Here is a 24,870-nt window from a genome sequence, read left to right on the forward strand (position 1 = left end):
GTTTGTTTGTTTAGTGCCGCACTCAGCAATATTCCAGCTATATCACGGCGGTCCGTAAATAAATCGAGTCTGAGCCAGTGATTGACAGCTTGATCATCGACCCACGCAACCATGTCAGCGAGCCTGACCACCCGATCCCGTTAGTAGCCTCTTACAAGCATAGTGACCTTTTGTGGCAAGCATGGGTTGCTTAAGACCAATTCTAAATTCTTGTACTAATGACATATTCGTTACCACCTCATTGGTAAAAAACACCAGTACGGATATGGTGTTGACAATCGAAGCTTTACAGGAGTCTGTGCGTGTTGTTTGTTTTACGCCGCACCCAGCAATATTTCACATGTATGACGGCGGCCTGGATGGGGTCTGGATCAGACAATCCAGTGATTGATATGACATGGCATCATCCTAATCTGACCTCTCGATCCATTACGTGGCGTCTTACGAGCAGCATGGGTTTCTTGGGACCAATTCTAGCCCGGATTCCACATGGGTGGCTATATACGAGGCCACTCTTGGATTCAAACCCACAAGACCCGTGAAGATCCGGGTAGAGGCAAGGTCTTCAGCAACCCACGCCTGCCGTAAGAGGCGACTAGTGAGTGAGTGAGTTAATATTTAAAGTCACATCGGCATTGTTTCAGCCATATCGTGACTTGAGCAAGTTATGCATTGATATAATATCTTAAGACCTGTCGTCGAAGGACAGTACAACAACTAGCAAAATATCACAGATTCTAAATGTAAAACTAGTTTCTGAACAATAAAATAATCAGATTATAACAGACGAGACAATATAAAAACGGGCTATAGATCGTCAGCAACTGAAGGCAGACCACCATACTGGGGACCATGGGGACTTACAGTACCTTTGCTAAATGCATGGACCCCAGCAGGATTTACATCATACCCTCAGCAACTGGCGATTGTTTGCAAAGTTAGCCACAAGTAAAAATACAAATATTCTACGTTTAAAACACTAATAGCCAGAAATATTCTTTGAATGACATGGACTTACAATATCCTCTCAGGGGGACAATAATTTTACACTACGTTAACCCCCTTTGAGGATACGGCCAGTAACAAACTCAGATATAATTTCGTTCTACTAAATTTTAAAAGGTCAATCATGTTATACAATACATATCTTCAAAATTTGTTAAACAACTCTATCTCTTTTAAAAACCCAATAACTAAATGAGAATTAATATTATAAAAAAGATCCTTGAGAGATGATGATTTGAAATATTTATCCCTTGTGATGGCAAAATCAACACAGTCAAGCAGGACATGCTTGACCGTGATTCTCTCATCACAAGGGATAAAAAATGGAGGATCTTCACCTTTCAACAAATATTCGTTAGTGTATCTGCTATGGCCAATACGACATCGTCGTAAAATGAGTTCCTCAAATCTGGACTGACAACCCAAGTAGGTGTAACCGATAGTTGGCTTTATTGCATGTAATTTATTTGTACCTTCTTGGGTGTCCCACTTCTTTTGCATAAGGTCTTTGATATAGCATCTAATTAAAGGTTTGTAGTCGCTGTATGGCATAAGAAGTGGGGTCACAGACTTGTTGAGAGCTGCTTTTGCGGCAGCATCAGCCATAGTGTTACCCGTGATTCCAACATGACTGGGTAACCAGCAATAGACGATTCCGTATTGGCCAGTGGCAAGAGTATTGTGTAATTCTAAAATATCAAGAATGAGTGGATGATTTGAGCGGACATTTTTAATGCTTGTAGGAATGACAAAGAGTCAGAGAGGGTGATGTAGTTTTTTGCAGATATTTTGTTTCTGAATATATTCCAAAGCTGTTTGAATAGCCTTGGCCTCAGCAGTAAAGATAGAACAATTGTTTGGTAATCTGGAACAAATAGTTTTTGATCCAACGATGGCAGCTAACAGGATCGGGTGGTCAGGCTCACTGACTTTGTTGATGCATTGTCATCGTATCCCAATTGCGTGGCTCGATGCTCATAATGTCAATCACTGGATTGTCTGGTTGAGACTTGATTATTTACAGAACGCCGTCATACAGATTGAGTATGGCTAAGTTCGGCGTCAAGCAACAAACAAACAAACCCATGACCTGTGGATTCTAACCATGAGCTGCAACCCTTTTATTGCTCTCTACCAACCACTCGCCATGGAAAGCATGAAGCTTTGCACAGTACACACCACCTGGCTTTCCGCACACTGACGTCTCTGTTTTGTGGTTATGTTACAATATGGTAAAAGATCAACACTTAGTGATATTCACAGCACAGATTACATTTCAACAGCAACATAAATTAGTGATAACAATGATATGATATAGATAAAGTAACACGTGTGTGTATATGTAGTGATCATACCGATAAACATATGAAAACAACCCCAGGAATAATGCATCTATTCAATACTCATTACGTTGCATAATTATCACTAAAAATACTATACCTGTCTATATATAGTACTCACGTGTCAATTCGGACAGATTACCTTTTGTACATACAACTTATAAAACATAATTAAGTTTTATCTGAGCCTCCGAACACTTCAGACCTGTGAAGATTCCGGGATAGAATAGGTCTTCAGCAACCCATGCTTGCCGTAAAAGGCGACTATGCTTGTCGTAAAAGGCGACTAACGGGATCGGGTGGGCAGGCTCGCTGACTTGGTTGATGCATGTCATCGATCCCAATTGCGTGGATCGATGCTCATGATATTAATCACTGGATTGTCTGGTCCAGATTCGATTATTTACAGACCGCCGTCATATAGCTGGAATATTGCTGAGTGCGGCGTTAAAAAACCAACCAACCAACCTTTAACACCCAATGAAAAGTGTTTCGGCTGGTTATTCCCTGGCGTTGATAGTTTATGTAAACACCGCACCAACATCGATCTTCGGCAACAAACATTATTACATTTGTACGCTCTGTATATATTAGTGTCTAATGTAACGCAAAACGAGCGGACTGCGCCTGTGTATTTATGACTCTCTGTCTGTGTTTTAATGTATTATAGAATGTGTGTGCGCGTGCGTGGATATGAAATAAATGAACAGCAATTAATAACATATTCAGAGAAAAAGCATATTTCCTAATGAACAGCAAAGTTAAGTAGCACATGTGTGTTTGTTTTGACCTATACGGTAACCGACATCTTATCACAACCTCGTATCAGCTGTAACTATAACTCTTTGTGTAGGATAATACAACAAGGAAGGACAAGAACGACAGGGCTGATGGCGGAGTACACGGCGGTGAAGTTACTCGGAAAGGGAGGGTTTGGTGTCGTGTATCTCATCAAGGACACGAAGTCGGATGAAGTGGTAAGTTGATTAAGAATGGATCGCAAAATATATGTTTGTCTTGAGTTTAATGTTGAGTACACGATTATTACAAGTACAAGGTGCATCTTTCAACGTTGTAGCTTTATATCGTGGAATGTGCTTCACGGTGCGTAGGTGGTTTGATTGTCCGTCTCTCGCTACACCACGTCATTACCCAAACCCCACACAAGGGACACTACACACTGTCACATTGAAACTACCACGCATCACACCCAATACCACACACCAAACATCCCACGCCACACACCAAAGTCCGAATACCACGAACCACACATCACACACTTCACACCACGCAACAAAGATCGCATACCACACAATGTACACCTTACCCATCACACCACTCAACACACATCACATACTACACACCAAACATCACACACAACACATCACGAACCACACGTCATACGCCAGATACGGGACACATTGTCTATATATGTTACATCCATGTATCAAGTTTCACAAAACACTACACACCACACATCAACCCCACGACCCTCACACTCTTTACAACACATTACATACCACATACCATATGCAACACATCACACACCATACAATACAAACCGCATACCGTATATTACATACCACGTACCATATTCAACCCATCACACACCACAATACACACCACGTACCAGACACGATACATTACAAACCACATGCGATAAACAACATAGCACACAACACACACCAGACCTCACACAACCCCTTTCACACCTCACAACACACACCACAGACCACATACCACACACCACACACCTCACGACACACACCTCATCCCTCACACCACATACCACACACCTCACAACACACACCTCACACCGCACAATACACAACACACAACTTACGACACACGCCTCACACCATACACTACAGACTACATACCACATACCACACACCTCACGACACACACCACACAATACACAACACACAACTTACGACACGCACCTCACACCACATACCACACACCTCACGACACACACCTCACACCACACACCTCAGGACACACACCTCACACAACACAATACACACCACACAATACACAGCACACAACTTACGACACACACCTCACACCACATACCTCACACCACATACCACACACCTCACACCTCACACCACATACCTTACACCACACACCTCACACCACATACCTAACGACACACACCTCACACCACATATTACGCATCTCACACCACACACCTCACGACACACATCTCACACCACACACCTCACACCACATACCACACACCACATATCTAACACCATACGTTATGCTCCATGAAGTTATTGAGAGTGTCCAACACTAACCTCAACTGCATCTGGAAAGATGTGCGACACTGTCTTGAGGAGATTTACGAAGATCAAAGCTTCACTGTTGCAGGTGCTCTTTCTTATGAATAGGAAGCGGTGTGATGCAAAGTTACCTCAGGGTCAGTCAGTAATGTTTTCACTATAGATGCATGTGTTGTAGATGACAAGGAATGTTGGAGTGGCGTATTTATCTAACAGCATTTTTATACGGCTGGTGTATGTCTCGACTACTGCAAAACTAACTGCGTCGTAAAACTATTTTAACCTCACTCACTTCACACACCACACATGACACATCATACACCACACACCAAACATAACATGCCACACATCAAACATCACATACTACACACCAAACATAACATACTACACCAAACATAACATACCACACACAAGACATAACAAACCACACACCAAACATAACAAACCACACACCAAACATAACATACCACACACCAAACATAACATACTACACCAAAAATCACATACCACACATCAAACATAACATACCACACTCCAAACATCACATACCACACACCAAACATAACATACCACACACCAAACATAACATACTACACCAAACATAACATACGACACACCAAACCACACACCAAACATAACAAACCACACACCAAACATCACATACCAAACACCAAACATAACATACTACACCAAACATCACATACCACACACCAAACATAACATACCACACACCAAACATCACATACCACACACCAAACATAACAAACCACACACCAAACGTAACATACCACACACCAAACATCATATACCACACACCAAACATAACAAACCACACACCAAACATCACATAACACACACCAAACATCACATACCACACACCAAACATCACATACCACACACCAAACATAACAAACCACACACCAAACATAACATACCAAACATAACATACCACACACCAAACATCATATACCACACACTAAACATCACAAACCACATACCAAACATCACATACCACAAACCAAACTTAACATACCACACACCAAACATAACATACCACACACCAAACATAACATACCAAACATAACATACCACACACCAAACATCATACACCACACACCAAACATAACATACCACACACCAAACATCACATACCACACACCAAACATAACATATCACACACCAAACATAACATGCCACACACCAAACATCACATACCACCCACCAAACATCACATACCACACACCAAACATCACATACCACCCACCAAACATCACATACCACACACCAAACATAACAAACCACACACCAAACATCACATACCACACAGATCATATACCACGTATCACAAATCATGCATCACACACACCGCCACCAAACTTTATATGTCACACACCTAACATCACATACACCAAACATCACATACCACACACCAACCATAACATACGACACCCCAAACATCACACATCACACACCATACACCAAACATAACACACATACACCTCACAACACACACGTACACCAAACATCACACACCAAACACCAAACTCTACACACATACACCACACACTGACACCTCACAACACACACGTACACCAAACATCACACACCAAACACCAAGCATCACACACATACACCAAGCATCACACACATAAACCTCACAACACACACGTACACCAAACATCACACCCCAAACATCACACATCACACACCATACACCAAACATAATACAAATAAACCTCACAACACACACGTACACCAAACATCACACACCAAACACCAAGCATCACACACATACACCGAACGTCACACCCCAAACATCACACACATTCATCAAGCATCACACACAACACATCGAACAGCAGATACGGGAGAGACACCGTGTATTAGGTTGGTGACTCACCCATGTACCGCGGCATGACAAACTGTTGGGGCACCGATACTTTCATTTCATGGTACAAGGCAACTCCATGCGACATTTCAAGCTAATTCTTAAGTATTCAAAAGTCCACCGACTCGTGAAGATCCGTGTGAGAATTGATTTTCAGCAACCCATGCTTGCCGTACCAGCCGACTAACGGGATCGGGTAGTCAGGCTCGGTGACTTGGTTGACACACGTCATCGTATCCAAATTGCGAGGGTCGATGCTCATGATGTCAATCACTGGGTTGTCTTGTCCAGATTCGATTATTTACAGACCGATGTCATATAGCTGGAATATTGCTGAGTACGGCATTACACAACAAAGAAAGAAAGAAGCAACACAAAACAAAACAGATGAATATTTATCCATTCGTTTCATCCATTAATCTCCATATCAGTCCAAACTAAAATGACACATCTGTGTTTTTCGTCAGTCAGCCTTGTATTTCATATTAAAACATCTCTACTCTTTACCATCAGCTTGCACTGAAGACTGTGGACCTAGACAAGGCCAGCGATGACGAGAAGGCATTCGCCGAGAAAGAGGCTAAGCTAATGAGAGGTCTCAAACACAGTCACGTGGTGCAGTATGTGCACTCGTACTTTAAAGGGACTACACTTTTCATCTTCGCGGAATTCTGCGATGGTGGGGATCTGAAGCAGTTTCTCAACGACTCTGTCTCCAGGATACCCGAGGACCTGGTCGTGTGTTGGATGACGCAGGTCCTGTCTGCTCTTGAGGTATGTCGTATACGTAAGTGAGTGAGTGGGTTTAACGCTGCTTTGAAAATTATTTCACTTCTGTATCGGTGTGTGTCAGTCTGATGTGGAAGGAAAGCCCCAAGTGATGCAGGTCTTAGATATTTAACGATTTATTAAAATCCGTGTGCGCGGTGTTGTGCTGACAAACCAAGAAACATAATGAGGACGAGCCAGGATGCAAATCACGATTATACGTTTCTGGCACTCCTACGGGAGGCATTTCTGTACATCCATTTACAGTGCCTTAGGCGACCGGGACCGCCTCCGTGGTCTAGTGGTAGAGCGTCCGCCCGGAGAGCGGAAGGTCCGGGGTTCGATCCCCGACCGCGTCATACCAAAAGACGTTAAAAGATGGTACTTGTTGTTACCCTGTCTGGCGCTCGGCATTAAGGGGCTAAAGCAAGGATTGGTCGGCTCGGAGTCAGTATACTGTGTCTGAGTGGGGTATTCATGTTAAACTGCGGCATGGTATCTCAGTGAGCTAGCACTATAAATCGGCATCAGTCCGGACTAGTACAAACACACACACGTGCATGCACGTCGCTATATAAGTGCAATAATCTTGGACGCGACGTTAAACCCCATTTCACCTCACCTCACCTTAGGCGACGGGTCCATCCGTGCCCCACGTCGATTAAGAGTAATTGGACATACAAATTTCATTCAACACAACGTATTTCTGGAACACAGGTGTCAATAATGCATCATTAAACATGCTCGGTTGCTTTCACTTTTGATATTGAGAATGACATGGGTACTCGAGCTAAACAACTGGGTACATTTAAGAGTAGACTTTCACTTTTTGTGAGTTCATTGGATTATGAACCTTCATGGAGTGAGATCAAAACTGTATAAACGTCGGAGCTTGCGGATGTTCATACAATGTTTGGTCCTCACACTATTTTTATCTCAAATGACGTATACCTTGATCCATACACATTTATGTTAAGTAAGTGTGACTTCATGATTACACGGACAGCCATACAACATATATATCGCGTAATAAAATGGTTCCTCAAAACGAGAGGTGCCATGAGCTTATTTATGTATGCTCAACATGCTCAACGGGAACATTTTCTAGTTTCTGAACAACACATGTACTCAAATAATATCCTCATTATATGAGAAAGGTCTTTAATAACAACCGCAGTAAGTCAGTCACAATGACAGCGCGTCATAATACATTTACATCAAATACAAGACGTCAAAACGGCCGACACGATAAACATTGGAAATACTGCCCGCTCCTTAACCAATTGGAAGCTCGTATTTTAATGAAAGGTTAAAGCATGTTGTTCCTCCTTGACTTATATTACTTCCACAGTAAAATCAACACAATTTAATACAATGCTATATAATATAACCAGGCTAAATTCTAAATGTATGAGGGGGCACGGGTGGCCCAGTCGTCTAAGGCGCCGCGATTCGCTGTGCAGAGTTGCGTCCCTTGGGCACGCCAGAAACCTATGATTGTGGGTTCGAATCCCGGTTCGCCCAAATTATGTGTCAGCACCATACCCGTGCCCGTGGGTTTCACCGAAGTGGTAAACGTCTGAGACCTGCATCACTTCGGTCTTTCCTCCCACATTAAGCTGACACGCCGCGATATAACTGGAAAATTGTTAAAAGCGGCGTTAAACCCAACTCACTCACTCACTCACTCACTCACTCACTCACTCACTCACTCACTCACTCTAAATGTATGATGCTACACTGTGATTGCAGGTAATGTTTTACAAATACATATAAACACCAGTTTGTAAAATATTCCTGCCATAATAACGTTGTCTTTATATACTCTTTTCGACATGAACATTTTATTTATGATTAACCTGCAATGTGTCTCTCGTTTTGTACAAATCTATATGTATATGTACTTGCATAGCGTAGTTTGATAAATACCCTTGTGTCAATTGTGTTATCGCAGTTGATATTGTTTTTCACTTGGGTAAACAACATGCAGCGATGCATCCTAATCAGTATGACCTCGGAGTTACCGATGATAACAAAGTGACGTGCAGTAATTCTCCTACGGTTTCCACACCTTAAGCTTGACATACCCTTTATACTCTGTTTGGTTTTTGTTTGTTTATTGTTCAACGCCGCATTAAGCAATATTCCATCTGTATGACGGCGGTCTGTAAATTATCGAGTCGGGACCAGACAATCCAGAGATTGATATTATGAGCATCTATCCACGTAATTGGGTCAGCGAGCCAGCTGACCACCCGATCCCGTTAGTCGCCTCTTACGACAAGCATACCACGTAATTGGGATACGACGACATGCATCAACCAGGTCAGCGAGCCTGACCACCCGATCCCGTTAGTCGCCTCTTACGACAAGCATACCACGTAATTGGAATACGATGACATGCATCAACCAAGTCAGCGAGCCTGACCACCCGATCCCGTTAGTCGCCTTTTACGGCAAGCATGGGTTCCTGAAGACCTTTTCTACCCCGGATCCTCATGGGTCAACTCTGTGTCGGTCACGTATGCCAACAAACAATTTTATAACTGAAGACCTACATGTAGCTCCCTGAATGATGCTATGTTATTCGTATGCAAGATTTTCCTTATTTTGCAGTATGCGGTATCATAAAGTGCGTTCAAATAACTAAACGACCAAGAATGAAAAATAATCACATATAATTGTTTCAATATTCACAATTCTGCACAAGGTTAAACTGAATCCTAAAGAATTTCATACCGGGTCAAACAGGAAAAGGTAAACTGTGTGTAATCATTATACCAGGGTCATGTGGTGACGTAGGAACTAGGCTGTAGATGTGAAGGTTTGCCCTGCACATAGCATTCTGTTATCGTTGGTCGGTTAAATTGTCTATTGTAAGGGGCGGTCGGGTAGCCTTGTGGTTCGTTACGCCGAAGACCCGGGTTCAATCCCCGACATGGGTGCAATGTGTGAAGCCCATTTCTGGTGTCCCCTGCCGTGATATTGCTGGAAAATTATACATCCATGTACACATTCCTGACATACACTGATAAGTGGATTATTATCTACAACAGATCTACAAGTTCATCTTACGGTCACCCACAGTTTATACAAACGAAATTAAAGCGCCCTACCCCTGGTGTCCACAAACGTAAATAAAGCGACAAAAAACTTTCCACATCCAAAAGATGTATTAATGAATCACTTTCAATTTGTGTTGATACCAGGTGTTCGCAAAAAGGTGAGCGTAATCTGACTCACTGGTGGCAACCGTCATAAACACATGCAAAGACAAGTCAATTGTTCACCTGAAAGAAACACGGGAACATATGGTACAAGTGAAAATAGGGAATTGCATGGGACATCCTTTTTATCACTGATGTCTTCCATGACATCTAAATACTATGATTTCTGAGTATTTCACTCGTGTGAAATCCCAAACTGTGTAAAATAGTAATCTTTTTCATTCCATTTTGGGTTGATATTTTTGTAATTGTCAAAAGCACAAAAGAAGCAATATGAGTTATCCCCCTTAGAAATAATATTTGGTATTCCATTGCATGCATTGCGATCATCCTATCCCAAACCAGTTACTTATCTTGTCTCGTCATAAGATGAATTGATCATGAACAGAAATAAACTATTCTGTTATCTTTGATTGCCCAAGAGTACAGTTTTACCATAATCAATACTACAACTACTACTACTAATAATAATAAAGAGACAAAACCCTTTCAATATCCAATAGAAATCTCTGCATAAAGCAGAGTCGATTGTACAATTCCGACTTTATCATGAGCATGTGTTTCTGAATCACTATCAAATAGTGATGACACCAGGTGTTCGCGAAAAGGTGAGCGTATCCTTCCCCACCGGTGGCACCCGTCACAAACACATGCAAGGCAATTCAATTTTCCCCCTGAAAAAAAACATGATTTGTAAAACTTGTTATGGAACACTATGTACTACTGTCAAATATAATACGTACAAGCTCCTTTCACACAATGGACTGCTGTGAATGTCTCGCGTTTGTCGCTAAAATTTGAATTATGTCGACAAGACAAAGATGATTGAATCTACAAATTTACATTTTACGAACGCATCATGCAGATTGTTACGTCAATTTGAAAAAATGAAATGAGAAGGTCAACTGTTAAGTAGCTTTCTCAAGCCAAACAGTTTCTTATATATCATCTGCTTAATAGCCTAACAGTCTTTACTCTCGAATAAACTTGATTCATTGATAAAATGAAAGCCTACCGAAACAAGTGGTTGAAATATACGATTTCATTTTGTATACTCACTGATCATTTAAACAACTATTCAACTATAAGAAAATGCGGAAGATTTCCCACTCGTCATTGAAAAGTTTGTTTACCGTAGCCATTGCTTCCATCATCCATTCATGTGCACACAAATGTGACGCCACTTTGATTCTTGGATTACGTAGTAGGTTAGTGTATCAATGTTTGGGTTCAACGCTTGTTCTTTAAAGAGACATATAATGAAAGTATCATTGAGCTTTCGAACGTCCAGTCATCATGAGGCACGTATGATGTAACTGATAGTGGCCTTTTGTATGACACTCCTATGGATCTCCGACCCATGAAGATACGGGGTAGAATAGGTCTTCAGCAACCCATGCTTGCCGTAAAAGGCGATTATGCTTGTCGTAAGAGGCGACAAACGGGATCAGTTGGTCAGATTTGGTTGATGCATGACATCGTATCCCAATTGCGTGGGTCGATGCTCATGATGTCAATCACTGGATAGTCTGGTCCAGACTAGTTTATTTACACACCGCCGTCATATAGCTGGAATATTGCTGACAATAAACAAACAAACACATGGACCTCCGGACGCAGCCATCTGGCCGATACCATTCATCAAGGCTTTCTGGAAGGAGGTGTTCATTATGCCCTTAAATTGCTCCAAATTTTCCATCAGAGTTGACGTGGTAATGGTAGTCTGTGGTAATGGGATGCTGTACTCTCAGTATGCCCTCAAATGTCTCCGAATTGTCGTGACTACTACTACTACTACTACAAATAATACTATTTTGGAAAACTCTTCCCATGTGTCCAAACACCATTACTTCACTAATTAAATTCTCTTATGGATACAGTGGATGTTCTGCCTTGATCGAACAATACTTTTACCGAAGAAATGTGTCCATAAAAACACTTTTACCTGTCTCAATACACAGTACAAATTATTTACAGGGTGTCTTGTGTCATACTCCCTTTCCAATAACATTATTTACATAGAGCAGAAATGAACCAGAGAGGGATGTTTGGGCTGTAAGCATCAATTGCTAGTTCAGAAAATGTTCCTGAAACTTACCACAGTATACGTAACCTCTCAATGTGTTGGATAGACAACAGAAATGCACTGGAATGCATTGACCTCCCCGAGCTTCTTCTTGTTTTACTCAAGTATTTAAAGAATTGCTGGTCAACTCAACTTGAGACGTATTCGCAAGGGCAGGTGGTGTCTTCGGAACCCATTCCTATCACAAGAGGAATACTATTGCTTCACGGCAATTGTTTTAGTCCTTCGCTTTACTGTTTGTCGCTTATAAAAGAGGAAGGTTATCATCTTGAATACCATCAACACAGATCCCCAACACCTCTTCTCACCTCCTTTACATGGGTGACCTTAAACTTTGGCAAAGGAGAATCCACACTAAAGAATAGAAGATTCTCCTTGCCGAGTACTTTTCTGATGATATTGGCATCTCCTTTGGGTTCGACAAATGCAACATTCTTCGTCTGAAACGTGGAAAGGTACAAGAGAGAGGATCGGCTAGTTTACTTTGGGGAGGAATTATTTACCATCTGGTGGAAAGTCGGGCCTATACCTACTTGAATGTCAATGCCAATAACAAAGACAAACTTCGGGCAAAGTACAAATGTAGACTTAAGAAAATCTGGAGTTCAGAGCTGAACGCTCCCAATAACGTCCAAGCCACAGATACTTATGCTGTACCCGTCCTTTCGTATTCTTATGGTGTTGTTGATTGAACGAAACAGAAAATTCAGTGTACATACATTATTTGTCTGATGATCCTCTTGTGAAGCAGGGCGTGACTCATGATGAAAAAGGTATTCCACAGTTTCCTCAAACGAACCAGGGACATGTGACATAATTTCAATGTCAGTGTAGATTTTCGTGATGGCTATTTACTGCTGGGCGGTACAGAAATGAGGGTCAACCAAGTGTCATATCTATTCGGCCCAAACCCATCTCAACGACCTTTGTATCAAGTTTATGTGCAGTGTGTTGAGAGGAACAGTAACCCGTCAGAGTCCATCGCTTGGATGAAGTCGGCTGGCCTGAAAAATGAAACAGAAGGCTTTCTGTTTGCTGCTCAGGACCAGTCACTTCCCACTCGAAACCGACAATGTGTGATTTTGCTTCAAAATGTAAATATGAAATGAACAAAGACATTCCAACACATTATCATTATCATTATTGTTATTATTCAGTTATGTCACGTTGCATTTATATCATATCTAAATATTTCCCTCAGGGGTGTTTCCGGACTGTGGGGTATCTCTGTACATAACCTGGCATCGTTTACTTAAAAGTATTATTATTTAATAGCAATACATCATCATGCAGTATTGATTGGCATTACAAGAGATGTTTGACAGGAATTGTCTGCTTAAAGTAACCGAACATAAATCACACTCTGCAAATATTGCCATGTAAGAAGTGAAAGGCAACACATCCAGCCTCTATAGCGTGGGTGTAAATCATGCACAGGTAAGTGTAGACAATTGCATACAAATTTATGAAGACTATCTGTTTTAGTACTTGCATGCCAGAAATATTCTACATCGGGATCTGAAGCCTCACAATATTTTCCTGACAAGACAGGCTCATGCTAAACTCGGGGATCTTGGCATCGCTCGGTAAGACCCAACGTGTCCATTGTACTGTGTTCATTGTTCCTCTGAGAATAACTGATAAAGAGTGAACATATTTTTAAAATGATTTAAGTCAATGAAATGATAAACGAAGTAGGCTAAAGGATACAAATTTGAATTGAAGAAGTTTCGTGGTAGGAGGTTAGCAGGTCAGCAAGTATTCTATTCGATAAAACATGTTGTGTGGTTGCTATATATATAACGTCAACGCCGACACAGATTCCATTGGGCGTAAAAGGCAAAATAGTGGTAATTATCATATGAATGGATCACTGAAAATCAGTGATGACACCAGGTGTTCCCGAACTAATTAGGATGTCCTGGCCTGCAAACAACTTTCATGTTTTTATAGTTCATGTCAATAAATAAGAGCCCAATTCATCATATGTTTACTTCTATGTCTGAAGTGCTGTTTTGATAATTTTTCTTCAACATATTTCTACTATGTGTATTTCTTTCTGAAAACCTCTTTGATGATATCAACTTGTTTACGTTAGTTTCAGTGTGTGTGCCTCGACCATTTAGAAATAAATATTTTATTCCATACCGTGCTTATGAACTGTGCGTTTATTCCAGGGTATTGGCTCAGCCAGCGGACATGGCCTCCACTGTGATAGGAACTCCATGCTACATGAGCCCCGAGATCTTGATGCAGAAGGGCTATAATCAAAAGGTGATTGTAAATGTCATACTCTTCACCACATTGCTTGTTTGTTGTTTAACGCCGCGCTCAGCAATCTTCCAGCTATTTGACGGCGGTCTGGACCAGACATTACAGTGATTGGCATCATGAGCATCGACCAACGCAATTGGGATACGATGGTCCCATTAGTTGTCTCTTACGACAATCATGGTTTGCGGAGGATCTGGATCTAACATGTGTGGATGAGGTAGTTAGTCACTGCCTTGAATCGTATTGAGGTTATATCATGGCTTGTCAGCTTAGATGAAAGGCCGGAAAGGCAAAAATATTTTGCACTTTGATGAACTGACCGAACACAAAACATGACCAGCAAATCCTAGCCTGGTCAAAAGACGCATCTCTGCATAGCGGATTGCCTTCTAAAGATCACAGGGCCATCTGTATCAATAATAAATTTGCCTGTACCAGCTTACTTTTCCGCGACTTAAATATGTACAGGAATATTGAAATCATTGTATCATTCATTACTGTCACGGTGCCATATATTTGGAGAATACCTTACGAGCTGCGATGAATTAAGGGTGACCTTGGCGAAGAACTTTCAACAGAAATTCGCAAAGGATATATTCTATAGTAGTCCGTGATTTCGAGCTGATGAAAACAGAATTCCTGACAATAGTAAGGCGACTTATATCCGTGTCTCCACGATGTTGCTTCAGGCCGACATATGGAGCTTGGGCTGTGTTCTGTTTGAAATCACGTCCGGGAGGAAAGCGTTTGATGAGGTATCTCCTCTTCTCCTCGTCTACACGGTGTTGGCAGTTGGCGTGAGTTCATACTGATCCTTCCAATTATAGACCCATTTCATTAACAAGCTGCGTTTGCAAAACCATGGAACGCATGGTCAATAATAGATTAACATGGTACTTGGAATCAAATGACTTAATTACAAACATTCAATGTGGTTTCCGTAAAAATCGCAGTACCATTGACCATTTAGTTCGACTGGAGTCATTCGTTAAGAATGCCATTGTAAATAAGCAACATGCAGTGTCTATCTTTTTCGATCTAGAAAAAGCATATGACACTACATGGAAGCACGGTATTTTAAAAGACTTACATGACTTTGGATTGCGAGGCCGTTTGCCTCAATTTATATCCAAGTTTTTATCTGACAGACAATTTCAAGTCCGCGTGGGCTCTACCCTGTCTGATCATTATAATCAGGATCAGGGTGTCCCACAAGGCAGTATTTTGTCTGTCACTTTGTTTAGTATCAAAATCAACAGTTTAGCAAAGGTTTTAAACGATTCAATTGATGGATCGTTGTTTGTGGATGATTTTAATGTTTCTTGCTGTGGTAAGAACATGCATACGATTGAGAGGCAAATGCAACTGTGTTTAAATAAAATCCAAACATGGTGTCTAGAAAATGGCTTTAAACTTTCCAAATCTAAAACTAACTGTATTCATTTTTGCAGAAAATATAAACCTCACAAAGACCCGGAACTAATATTAGATAACAACCCCATTAAAGTTGTAAAAGAAGCGAAATTTTTGGTATAATTTTCGATCATCATTTAACCTTTTTACCACATATAAAATACTTAAAGAATAAATGTCTGAAAGCCCTAGATTTGTTAAAAGTTGTCTCTAATTCCAAGTGGGGAGGGGATCAGAAAACCCTCCTCCAACTATACAGAGCTCTTGTACGCTCTAAACTTGATTACAGCTCCATCATCTATGGTGGGGCTTGTAAGAGCAATTTAAAATTATTAGACACCATTCATCACCAAGGCCTGAGGCTTTGTCTTGGAGCTTTCCGTACTTCACCTCTTCGAAGTTTGTATGTGGAGGCTGATGAGCCATCCCTTCAACACCGACGCATTAAATTATCTTTACAGTATATATCTAAATTACGTTCTACTGAATCCAATCCAGCATATGACTGTGTTTTTAATCCTCTGTACAAAAATCTATACAATAAAAAGACATCTCTTGTTCCACCCCTTGGAATAAGAATACAAACTGATGTTTCTGCTGCCCAAATCAATCTTGAAACCATAGTCCCCACTCGGCTGTTCACTTCTCCACCATGGCAGTTAGTGAAGCCCGAGGTAGACCTAACATTAAGTAAACTAAAGAAATCCGACACAAATCAATTAATTTATCAACAGCAATATAATGAATTACGAAGCATGTATGATACTCATAAATCTATATTTACAGATGGATCCAAGGATGGTGATGCTGTTGTCAGCGCCACCGTCATTGGATCCAGAACTATCTCAACCAGATTACCAGATAACTGTTCTATCTTCACAGCAGAGGCAAGTGCTATTTTAACGGCTCTAAAATACATCAACAGCCAAACTAAACATAAACAGTTCATTATTTTTTCAGACTCTCTTTCTTGCATTCAAGCTATTAAAAACATGTCTTCCACGCATCCACTTTTAATGGAAATTGTTGAATTGTTTAATGAGCTTGCTACTGGCCAATACGACATCGTTTTCTGTTGGTTACCAAGCCATGTTGGAATCACTGGTAATACCATGGCCGATGCTGCAGCTAAAGCAGCACTCAACAAATCTGTGACACCACTTCTGCTTCCATACAGCGATTATAAACCCGTGATGAGATCTTATATCCGTGATCTTATGCAAAAGAAGTGGGACACTCAAGTAGGTAGCAATAAATTACATGCTATAACACCAACCATCGGTTACACCTACTTTGGTTGTCAGTCCAGATTTGAAGAGGTCATTGTACGACGATGTCGCATTGGCCACAGCAGATATACGAATGAATATTTACTTAAAAGTGAGGATCCTCCATTTTGTATCCCTTGTGATGAAAGAATCACAGTCAAGCATGTCCTGCTTGACTGTGTTGATTTTTCCATCACAAGGGATAAATATTTCAAATCATCATCGCTTAAGGATCTTTTTACCAATATTAGTCCTCATTTAATTATTGCATTTTTAAAAGAAATTAAAAAGAACTGATAAATAAATTTTGATGTACATAATTGTTTCTTAATTTGATAGTGTCTAATTGTGAACTGAGATTGTTATTGGCTGTGCCCTTGGCGGGGGTTAAAGTACTGTAAAATTATTGTCCCCCTGAGAGGGCATAGTAAGTCCATATCATTCGAAGTCTGTTATTCCTATCATAGTTTTAATCGTAGAATATATGTTCTTTTAAATTCAGCTAAATTCCCTAATCGTCGCCAACAACTGAAGGGATGATGTAAATCCTGCTGGGGTCCATGCAGGTAGCAAAGGTACTGTAAGTCCCCATGGTCCCCAGTATGGTGATCTACCGTCAGTTGCTGGCGATCTATAGCCCATTTTATAATGTATTGTCCTGTCTAGTGATGTATTTTTATGGTTCCCTGCTAGTTTTACATACTAATCTGTGATAAGTCTAGTTATTTTACTGTCCCTTGTTGACAGGTTTTTATGGTTTACATGTATTTATTATATATAACTTTTGAAAGTCACGATATGGCTGAAATATTGCCGATGTGACTTAAAATCTTAACTCACTCACTCACTCACTCATTTGTTAACATTACTTGCATGGATATACTATGCTTATAACAATGAATGGTTCAATTTGGAGAATCCTTGAAAGGAAGCAGGTGTTGTGTTAATCCAAAGTAATCAAGTATTATAAGAATCCGTGGTATGTTGTATTACTCATCACTGGCTTGTTCCCAATGCAGATTCCCAATAAACATATCTGGGACACAATCGTTCAAATTGTTATTTGGTTTGATTATGTTACGCATATTTTATTATGGTAAATTAAAAAGAACGTTGCTCAGGTCGAGGATAAACTGTGCGTTGTTTAGTGCATATGGAAATAAAATAATATAGTTAGTCTTTTTATGTATAGACTCCCTGGTATAACAAAGTTATGAGGTATAAGAATTAAAGATAATGTCTGAGGGTGGTGTCGTTTATCGTACGATTCGGGGATCAGTTTTGTATTTTTTGGTAGAAAGATATATAGCCATAATCTTAATGGTGGTAAAATGGTGATATAATTGTCTGTAACACTGAATTAAATTGTTCAATCTTGCAGATTCCTCCCATCGACACGTTGTACAGCAAGAATCTGAGAATTGCAGGTTCAAAAATGGTTGACAAAAGGCAGGAGAAGAGGCCAAGTACATCCGAGCTCCTAAGCTGCAGTCCTTTCAGCGACTTCATCAAAAACCCAAAAGAAGTATCTCTATAATTAATTACTTGTGTTGTTTATTTTACAACAAGGAAATAGCTTGTGACTAAGGCACACAACAAACCGATACATTGATGAAATTTGCACACTCACTTCCAAGCCACACACAACACTGTCATCTCAGAGTTGAAAATAAATGTAAAACAGAACTACGACATTTCAGTTATAGTTAATAGACCGTTGTGGTGGCTTATATAAGACCTTTGTGGTGGCTTATATTAGACCGTTGTGATGGCTAATATTAGACCATGGTGGTACATGTATATATTTGACAAAACAACATTTATCACTTTCAGCCCCTCTCTATCATGAAGGAAACGGGTTTCGTGACCAAATGGGGGACAGACCAGTCAGTGTCAAATATACAAAAGTTAATTGAAAGTTTATTCCTGGTTATTTCTCCATTGGGGAAAATTACCATATCCAAAGATTCTTTGGCGAATTACCGGAAGCGGAAACAGAAAGAAAGCCATGTTCAACCCGATGCAGTAGACGCGGATGCTTCTTCGGCGGTAAATATTTTTTGGATTGAACTTAAAAATGAATAATGAATGTTTACGAATATTTTTGAAATACACTGACGTCATTGGCGACCCCTTTTAGTCGCGTTAGGTGTGTTGTATTTTCAGGTATCAGCACCACCTCCGGTGGCTGTCAATCAAGACAAATGGGACAATTACCACGTGAAGATGCCGTGCTCTCCACGCAATGAATATTTTGACGACGACAAGGTGAATACATTGTTTAGGAGAAGATGTAGGTAACTTCATAAATATTCTGCATTTTGGTGATCAAATATGGAGAGGTGCATTGGGACAATACGGAGTACCTTTAATTAGCGTGTCTTCCTAATTTCGCTAGTGTTGTGTTACCATTACATGTAGGTTACGTTACCTCTGATCTGCCTTCATAATCACAATCCCAAATCTCATCTGCCTTCACTACTTCCGAAGTATATCTGCCTTTACTATACACCAAGTCTCATCTGCCTTCACTACATCGCAAGTCTCATCTGCCTTCACTACTTCCGAAGTATATCTGCCTTCACTATACACCAAGTCTGATCTGCCTTCACTACATCGCAAGTCTCATATCTGCCTTCACTACTTCCGAAGTATATCTGCCTTCACTATACACCAAGTCTGATCTGCCTTCATTACAACCCAAGTCTCATCTGTCTTCACTACATCGCAAGTCTCATCTGCCTTCACTACTTCCGAAGTATATCTGCCTTCACTATACACCAAGTCTGATCTGCCTTCACTACATCGCAAGTCTCATATCTGCCTTCACTACTTCCGAAGTATATCTGCCTTCACTATACACCAAGTCTGATCTGCCTTCATTACAACCCAAGTCTCATCTGCCTTCACTACATCGCAAGTCTCATCTGCCTTCACTACTTCCGAAGTATATCTGCCTTCACTATACACCAAGTCTGATCTGCCTTCACTACATCGCAAGTCTCATATCTGCCTTCACTACTTCCGAAGTATATCTGCCTTCACTATACACCAAGTCTGATCTGCCTTCATTACAACCCAAGTCTCATCTGCCCTCACTACATCGCAAGTCGCATCTGTCTTTACTACTTCCGAAGTATATCTGCCTTCACTATACACTTAGTCTCACCTGCCGTCACTACATCCCAAGTCTCATCTGTCTTCACTACATCCGAAGTCGCATCTGTCTTCACTACTTCCCAAATATCATCTGTCTTCACTACATCCCAAATCTCATCTGTCTTCACTACTTCCCAAGTCTCATCTGTCTTCACTACTTCCCAAGTCCCATCTGCCTTCACTACATCCCAAGTCTCATCTGCCTTCACTACTTCCGAAGTCTCATCTGCCTTCACTACATCCCAAGTCTCATCTGCCTTCACTACTTCCGAAGTATATCTGCCTTCACCTATACCCCAATTCTCATCTGTCTTCACTACTTCCCAAATCTCATCTGTCTTCACTCATTCTCAAGTCTCATCTGCCTTCACTACATCCCAAGTCCCATCTGTCTTCACTACATCCCAAGTCGCATCTGTCTTCACTACTTCCCAAATATCATCTGTCTTCACTACATCCCAAGTCCCATCTGCTTTCTATACATCCAAGGACTTATCTACCTTCACTACATCCAAAGACCTATCTACTTTCACTACTTCCGGTGTACATCTGCCTTCAATATGTCCAAACTCAAGTCTGCCTTCACTTCTTCCGAAGTATATCTGCCTTCGCTATATCCAAACTCAAGTCTGCCTTTACTACATTCCATGTCCCCTCTGCCTTACGATGATAGAAATCGCTAATGTTATTATCTGCCCTGGCATTTAGGTCACCTATTACAGTACATTAGATTTTGGTATATTTTGACAGATAGTAAACAGTGTTATAAATAGTCTGTTCCTTTCAACACTCTGGAATCACTCTTGATAGAGTTTATTGGATGTATATAGACACACCCAAACAAAATGTTATGTGGTTATCCACAAAATGGTTTAATCAAGAAAAAGTATAAAAATGTTGTTATTCCAAAATTTTCAGAAGATGTTTATTTGCTTTCTCATTAACACATGATGTGACACCGCATCTGTTTTTGAAATCCCTCTGATTGATAAACTCTGTGTAATGCATCAGTGAGGACGTTACAGTCTCCGTGTGGCATTGTTCCACATTTCCACTAATCCTTTAACATGAAAACTTGAAACAAAATCTTATGAAATTCATTTATCATCCAGTTTATGTTTCAGTCCGTTAACGTTCCCTACGATAAATATTAAGCCAAATCTTGAGTCACCATCTGTCTGTCGGTAACCATTTGACCGGACCACTCCCCTCGCAGCTAGTCGGGCGCGGACCTTACATAAGATCCTAGCCTTGCGCCCTCGTTTTAACATGGTGATACAGTCTGACGACATATCTTATGAATAAACACTGTCCTCAACATTCAACTTGTCAAAACGTAGTAGTGCTTTTAGATCCACCTCTCTGGCTTGACCATGAACGGGAAACGATGCTCACGTTTTTGTCTAACAGTTGGTGACAAATCCTCTGTGATGAACAAGCCAGAATCTGAATCTTAGAGTTTTAGACGCCTCCAATATGCAGTGTCCGTCGTTGACCTTATCGATAATTGCCTTACCCTTGATGATGCGATGTGCTCTCTGTATGCTAACCTTAGTGAGCTCTAAAGCCTCAGTGACAATGTTATTCACAATTTGTTTAGAGTCGGCCCATGAATCACCCAGTTTGGCATGAGGAACACCGTGAAACATTAGACCAGAGCGATTGCTCTGATTTTCGAATAGTCAATTCTCCCATCCATACACTTGGTCAAGCCTCTCAGTTTAGTATTTCTCTTCTGCAGCTAGGTATATCGTGCAATTGTGTTTCAGTGTATCTTCAATTTCAGCCAACTTGGTAACAAGACTATCATTTGAGCAGTGTAAAGTACCAAACGTGCGCGATATGCCCCACACTTCATCACCATTCATTGTAAAGTTGTTTCACTCACTTGAGATGGACGTTTCATCTGCCTTCCCTTCATGCCAAGTCCTACATCCTAAGTCTGACCTGCCTTCAAGATGTCCTTATACCAAATCTGATCCGCCTGCATCAGTAACTAATTATACCTTGCTGTCGCTATTAGGGAGGTTCATCATCATTCAGAAGACGATGGGATTTGATACACGAAACATTAAACAAGTCCTTCGCAGGCATAGACGATCTTGAGGTATGTCCAGTTTAGATACTTGTATACGAGTATACTGGTATAGAGTATGTGCACGTGTGAACCTTGTCCTATTTCTCGTGCCTGTGTTGACTGGAAAGGTGTTAATCGCTGTCATGATCAGTTGTACATAATTCTCGTATGACGTGGCATAGCAGGGATACTTATGTGTGGTGTCAGGCAAATAACACATACGTTTTTATGCAAATTGTGTGATTGGTGGGTGTTACCTGTACGGCAGGACATGCTTACCCTTTAAGCGAACGCCTGGTGTCATCACTGAGTATCAGCGATACATCCACATAAGTTTCACAGCTATTTTGCCTTTTACGCCCAATGTAATCTGTTTCGTCTGATAGGCGAGACTGGCTCTTCTCCTTCGTTGTCGTTTTATATTTACATGCATCTACTACCACGTATGTGTTTTAACATCCAGACTATCGCGTTATTCTTCATATTTATAGATTCATTTTAAGGTTCATGACATTAAAACATAAAGATCCTAAATCCGAATAACATAGAGGCAAACTATTGCTAAAAGATATACCTTTATATTGCAAAGCAAATAAATACAATGAACAGGTATCTGTAAACGAATTCCATACAGGCATTCTTGGACATTTTCAGAGGTTATTTTGTTGCTTCGCATTTAAGGGCCAACCATTTGATGTTCAGGGATATTCGCGTGATTGTTTTTAAGTTTAAAGAATACTGTAATCCAGAAGAAAATAAATGAAGCAAAAAAGGTCAACCAAAAAAATAAATTGTTCCTTGGTCCTGAGACTAAAACGTTCCCAGAAATATATGTTTGAAGCATTGACTGAACAAATGTCCTGTCTCAAAGAAATATCCCGGCCACCCACCCAATCCTCATGAACATTAAATTGTGTACACAATGGTAAATTGTATGTCATGCATAGCAGTGCATATAGTATGTCATTATCTGTAGTGCATTTATTACAACATATAATAGAAGATCATTATTTGAAGAATATGTTTTACGGTATATAAGTACGCTTGATAGTATGTCATTATGTATTCCAGTATGATTGTATAATATGTAGTGCATGTAATACAGTATCTGACTTACAGTATGATGATACACCATAATATGTTTAGTACAGTACTTGTATTACAGTATGATAATACACCATATATGTAGCGCATGTATCATCATTGTACGTTCTTTTTAAACATCGGAGCCTCGTTTCCTTACTCACCCACATCTGAATTTGTGTTTACTTCAGAAAGCCATCAACATCATCAACAAGGCAAATGCTGTGAGATCGAGGTTTACGTCACTCAGACACTTTTTGACAGATGTAAGTAACAAACGTACTTACTTACTTGCTTTATAACAATATAAAGAGCCAAAGAGACCGACCGTTTGATTGTATGATGGGGGCCAGAGATTTTTTCCGAAAATATTATTAATTTTGTTGCTGCATACTGATTATTTGTACATCTAGAATATGCATTGGTGATAATGTATACTATGTTTTTGTTGTTTAACGCCGCATTGTAACTAATCGAGTCTGGAGAAGACAACCAAGTGATTGATATTATGAGCAATGATCCACGTCACCATCCAAGTCACCGAGCCTGACCACCCGATTCATTAAGTCGCGTCTTAGACCAACATAGGGTGCAAGGCTTAAATTGTAACCTGGATTTCACACGGGATTCGTGTATACGAAGTCACTGTGTGAATATAGGTGATATGTTATGTTTTAAATAACACGACTACAAAATTTTACTTGAAAGTTAACATGTGATAATAAAATGCACCTCTCCATTCAAACACACTGTGTCAGAGTGTCTAAATGAAGATATTGTTTTATTATGTGACATTGTCAATAGGTCTTTGTCATTTTTACATTTCAGTGTATTACTGAAAAAGATCTTGATGAATTTCTGACCACGACATTGCCGAACATTAGAGATCTAGCTTTGGCGCTTCCTACTCTCTTCCACGAGGTACACAAATGAAGCATTGCTTTTATTAATGACTTCATCGGAAATTTTAGTAGAAGTGTTTTGTGCATGGTCA

General features: G+C 40.4%; 1 protein-coding gene across 2 annotated transcripts in view; it reads left to right on the top strand.

Moving 5' to 3' along the window:
• Nucleotides 1–2,945: 2,945 nt before the first annotated feature.
• Nucleotides 2,946–24,870, top strand: part of LOC124133103 (poly(ADP-ribose) glycohydrolase-like) — a 35,548-nt gene continuing 13,623 nt past the window's right edge. The window contains exons 1-11 of one of the 2 annotated variants that reach the window (XM_048401799.1): nt 2,946–3,322; nt 7,035–7,295; nt 14,088–14,188; nt 14,780–14,876; nt 15,566–15,673; nt 18,939–19,082; nt 19,391–19,606; nt 19,724–19,825; nt 22,740–22,823; nt 24,068–24,142; nt 24,705–24,797. In XM_048401799.1, the coding sequence (XP_048257756.1) occupies nt 3,236–3,322; nt 7,035–7,295; nt 14,088–14,188; nt 14,780–14,876; nt 15,566–15,673; nt 18,939–19,082; nt 19,391–19,606; nt 19,724–19,825; nt 22,740–22,823; nt 24,068–24,142; nt 24,705–24,797 (1,368 nt within the window). In that variant the 5' untranslated portion in view covers nt 2,946–3,235. Of the gene's footprint in view, nt 3,323–7,034; nt 7,296–14,087; nt 14,189–14,779; nt 14,877–15,565; nt 15,674–18,938; nt 19,083–19,390; nt 19,607–19,723; nt 19,826–22,739; nt 22,824–24,067; nt 24,143–24,704; nt 24,798–24,870 lie in introns of those variants that run through there. The other variant, XM_048401800.1, reaches the window with a different exon arrangement.

The sequence above is a fragment of the Haliotis rufescens genome, unplaced genomic scaffold (assembly GCF_023055435.1).
Source record: "Haliotis rufescens isolate VD_foot unplaced genomic scaffold, xgHalRufe1.0.p SCAF_23, whole genome shotgun sequence".
Classification (NCBI taxonomy): domain Eukaryota; kingdom Metazoa; phylum Mollusca; class Gastropoda; order Lepetellida; family Haliotidae; genus Haliotis; species Haliotis rufescens.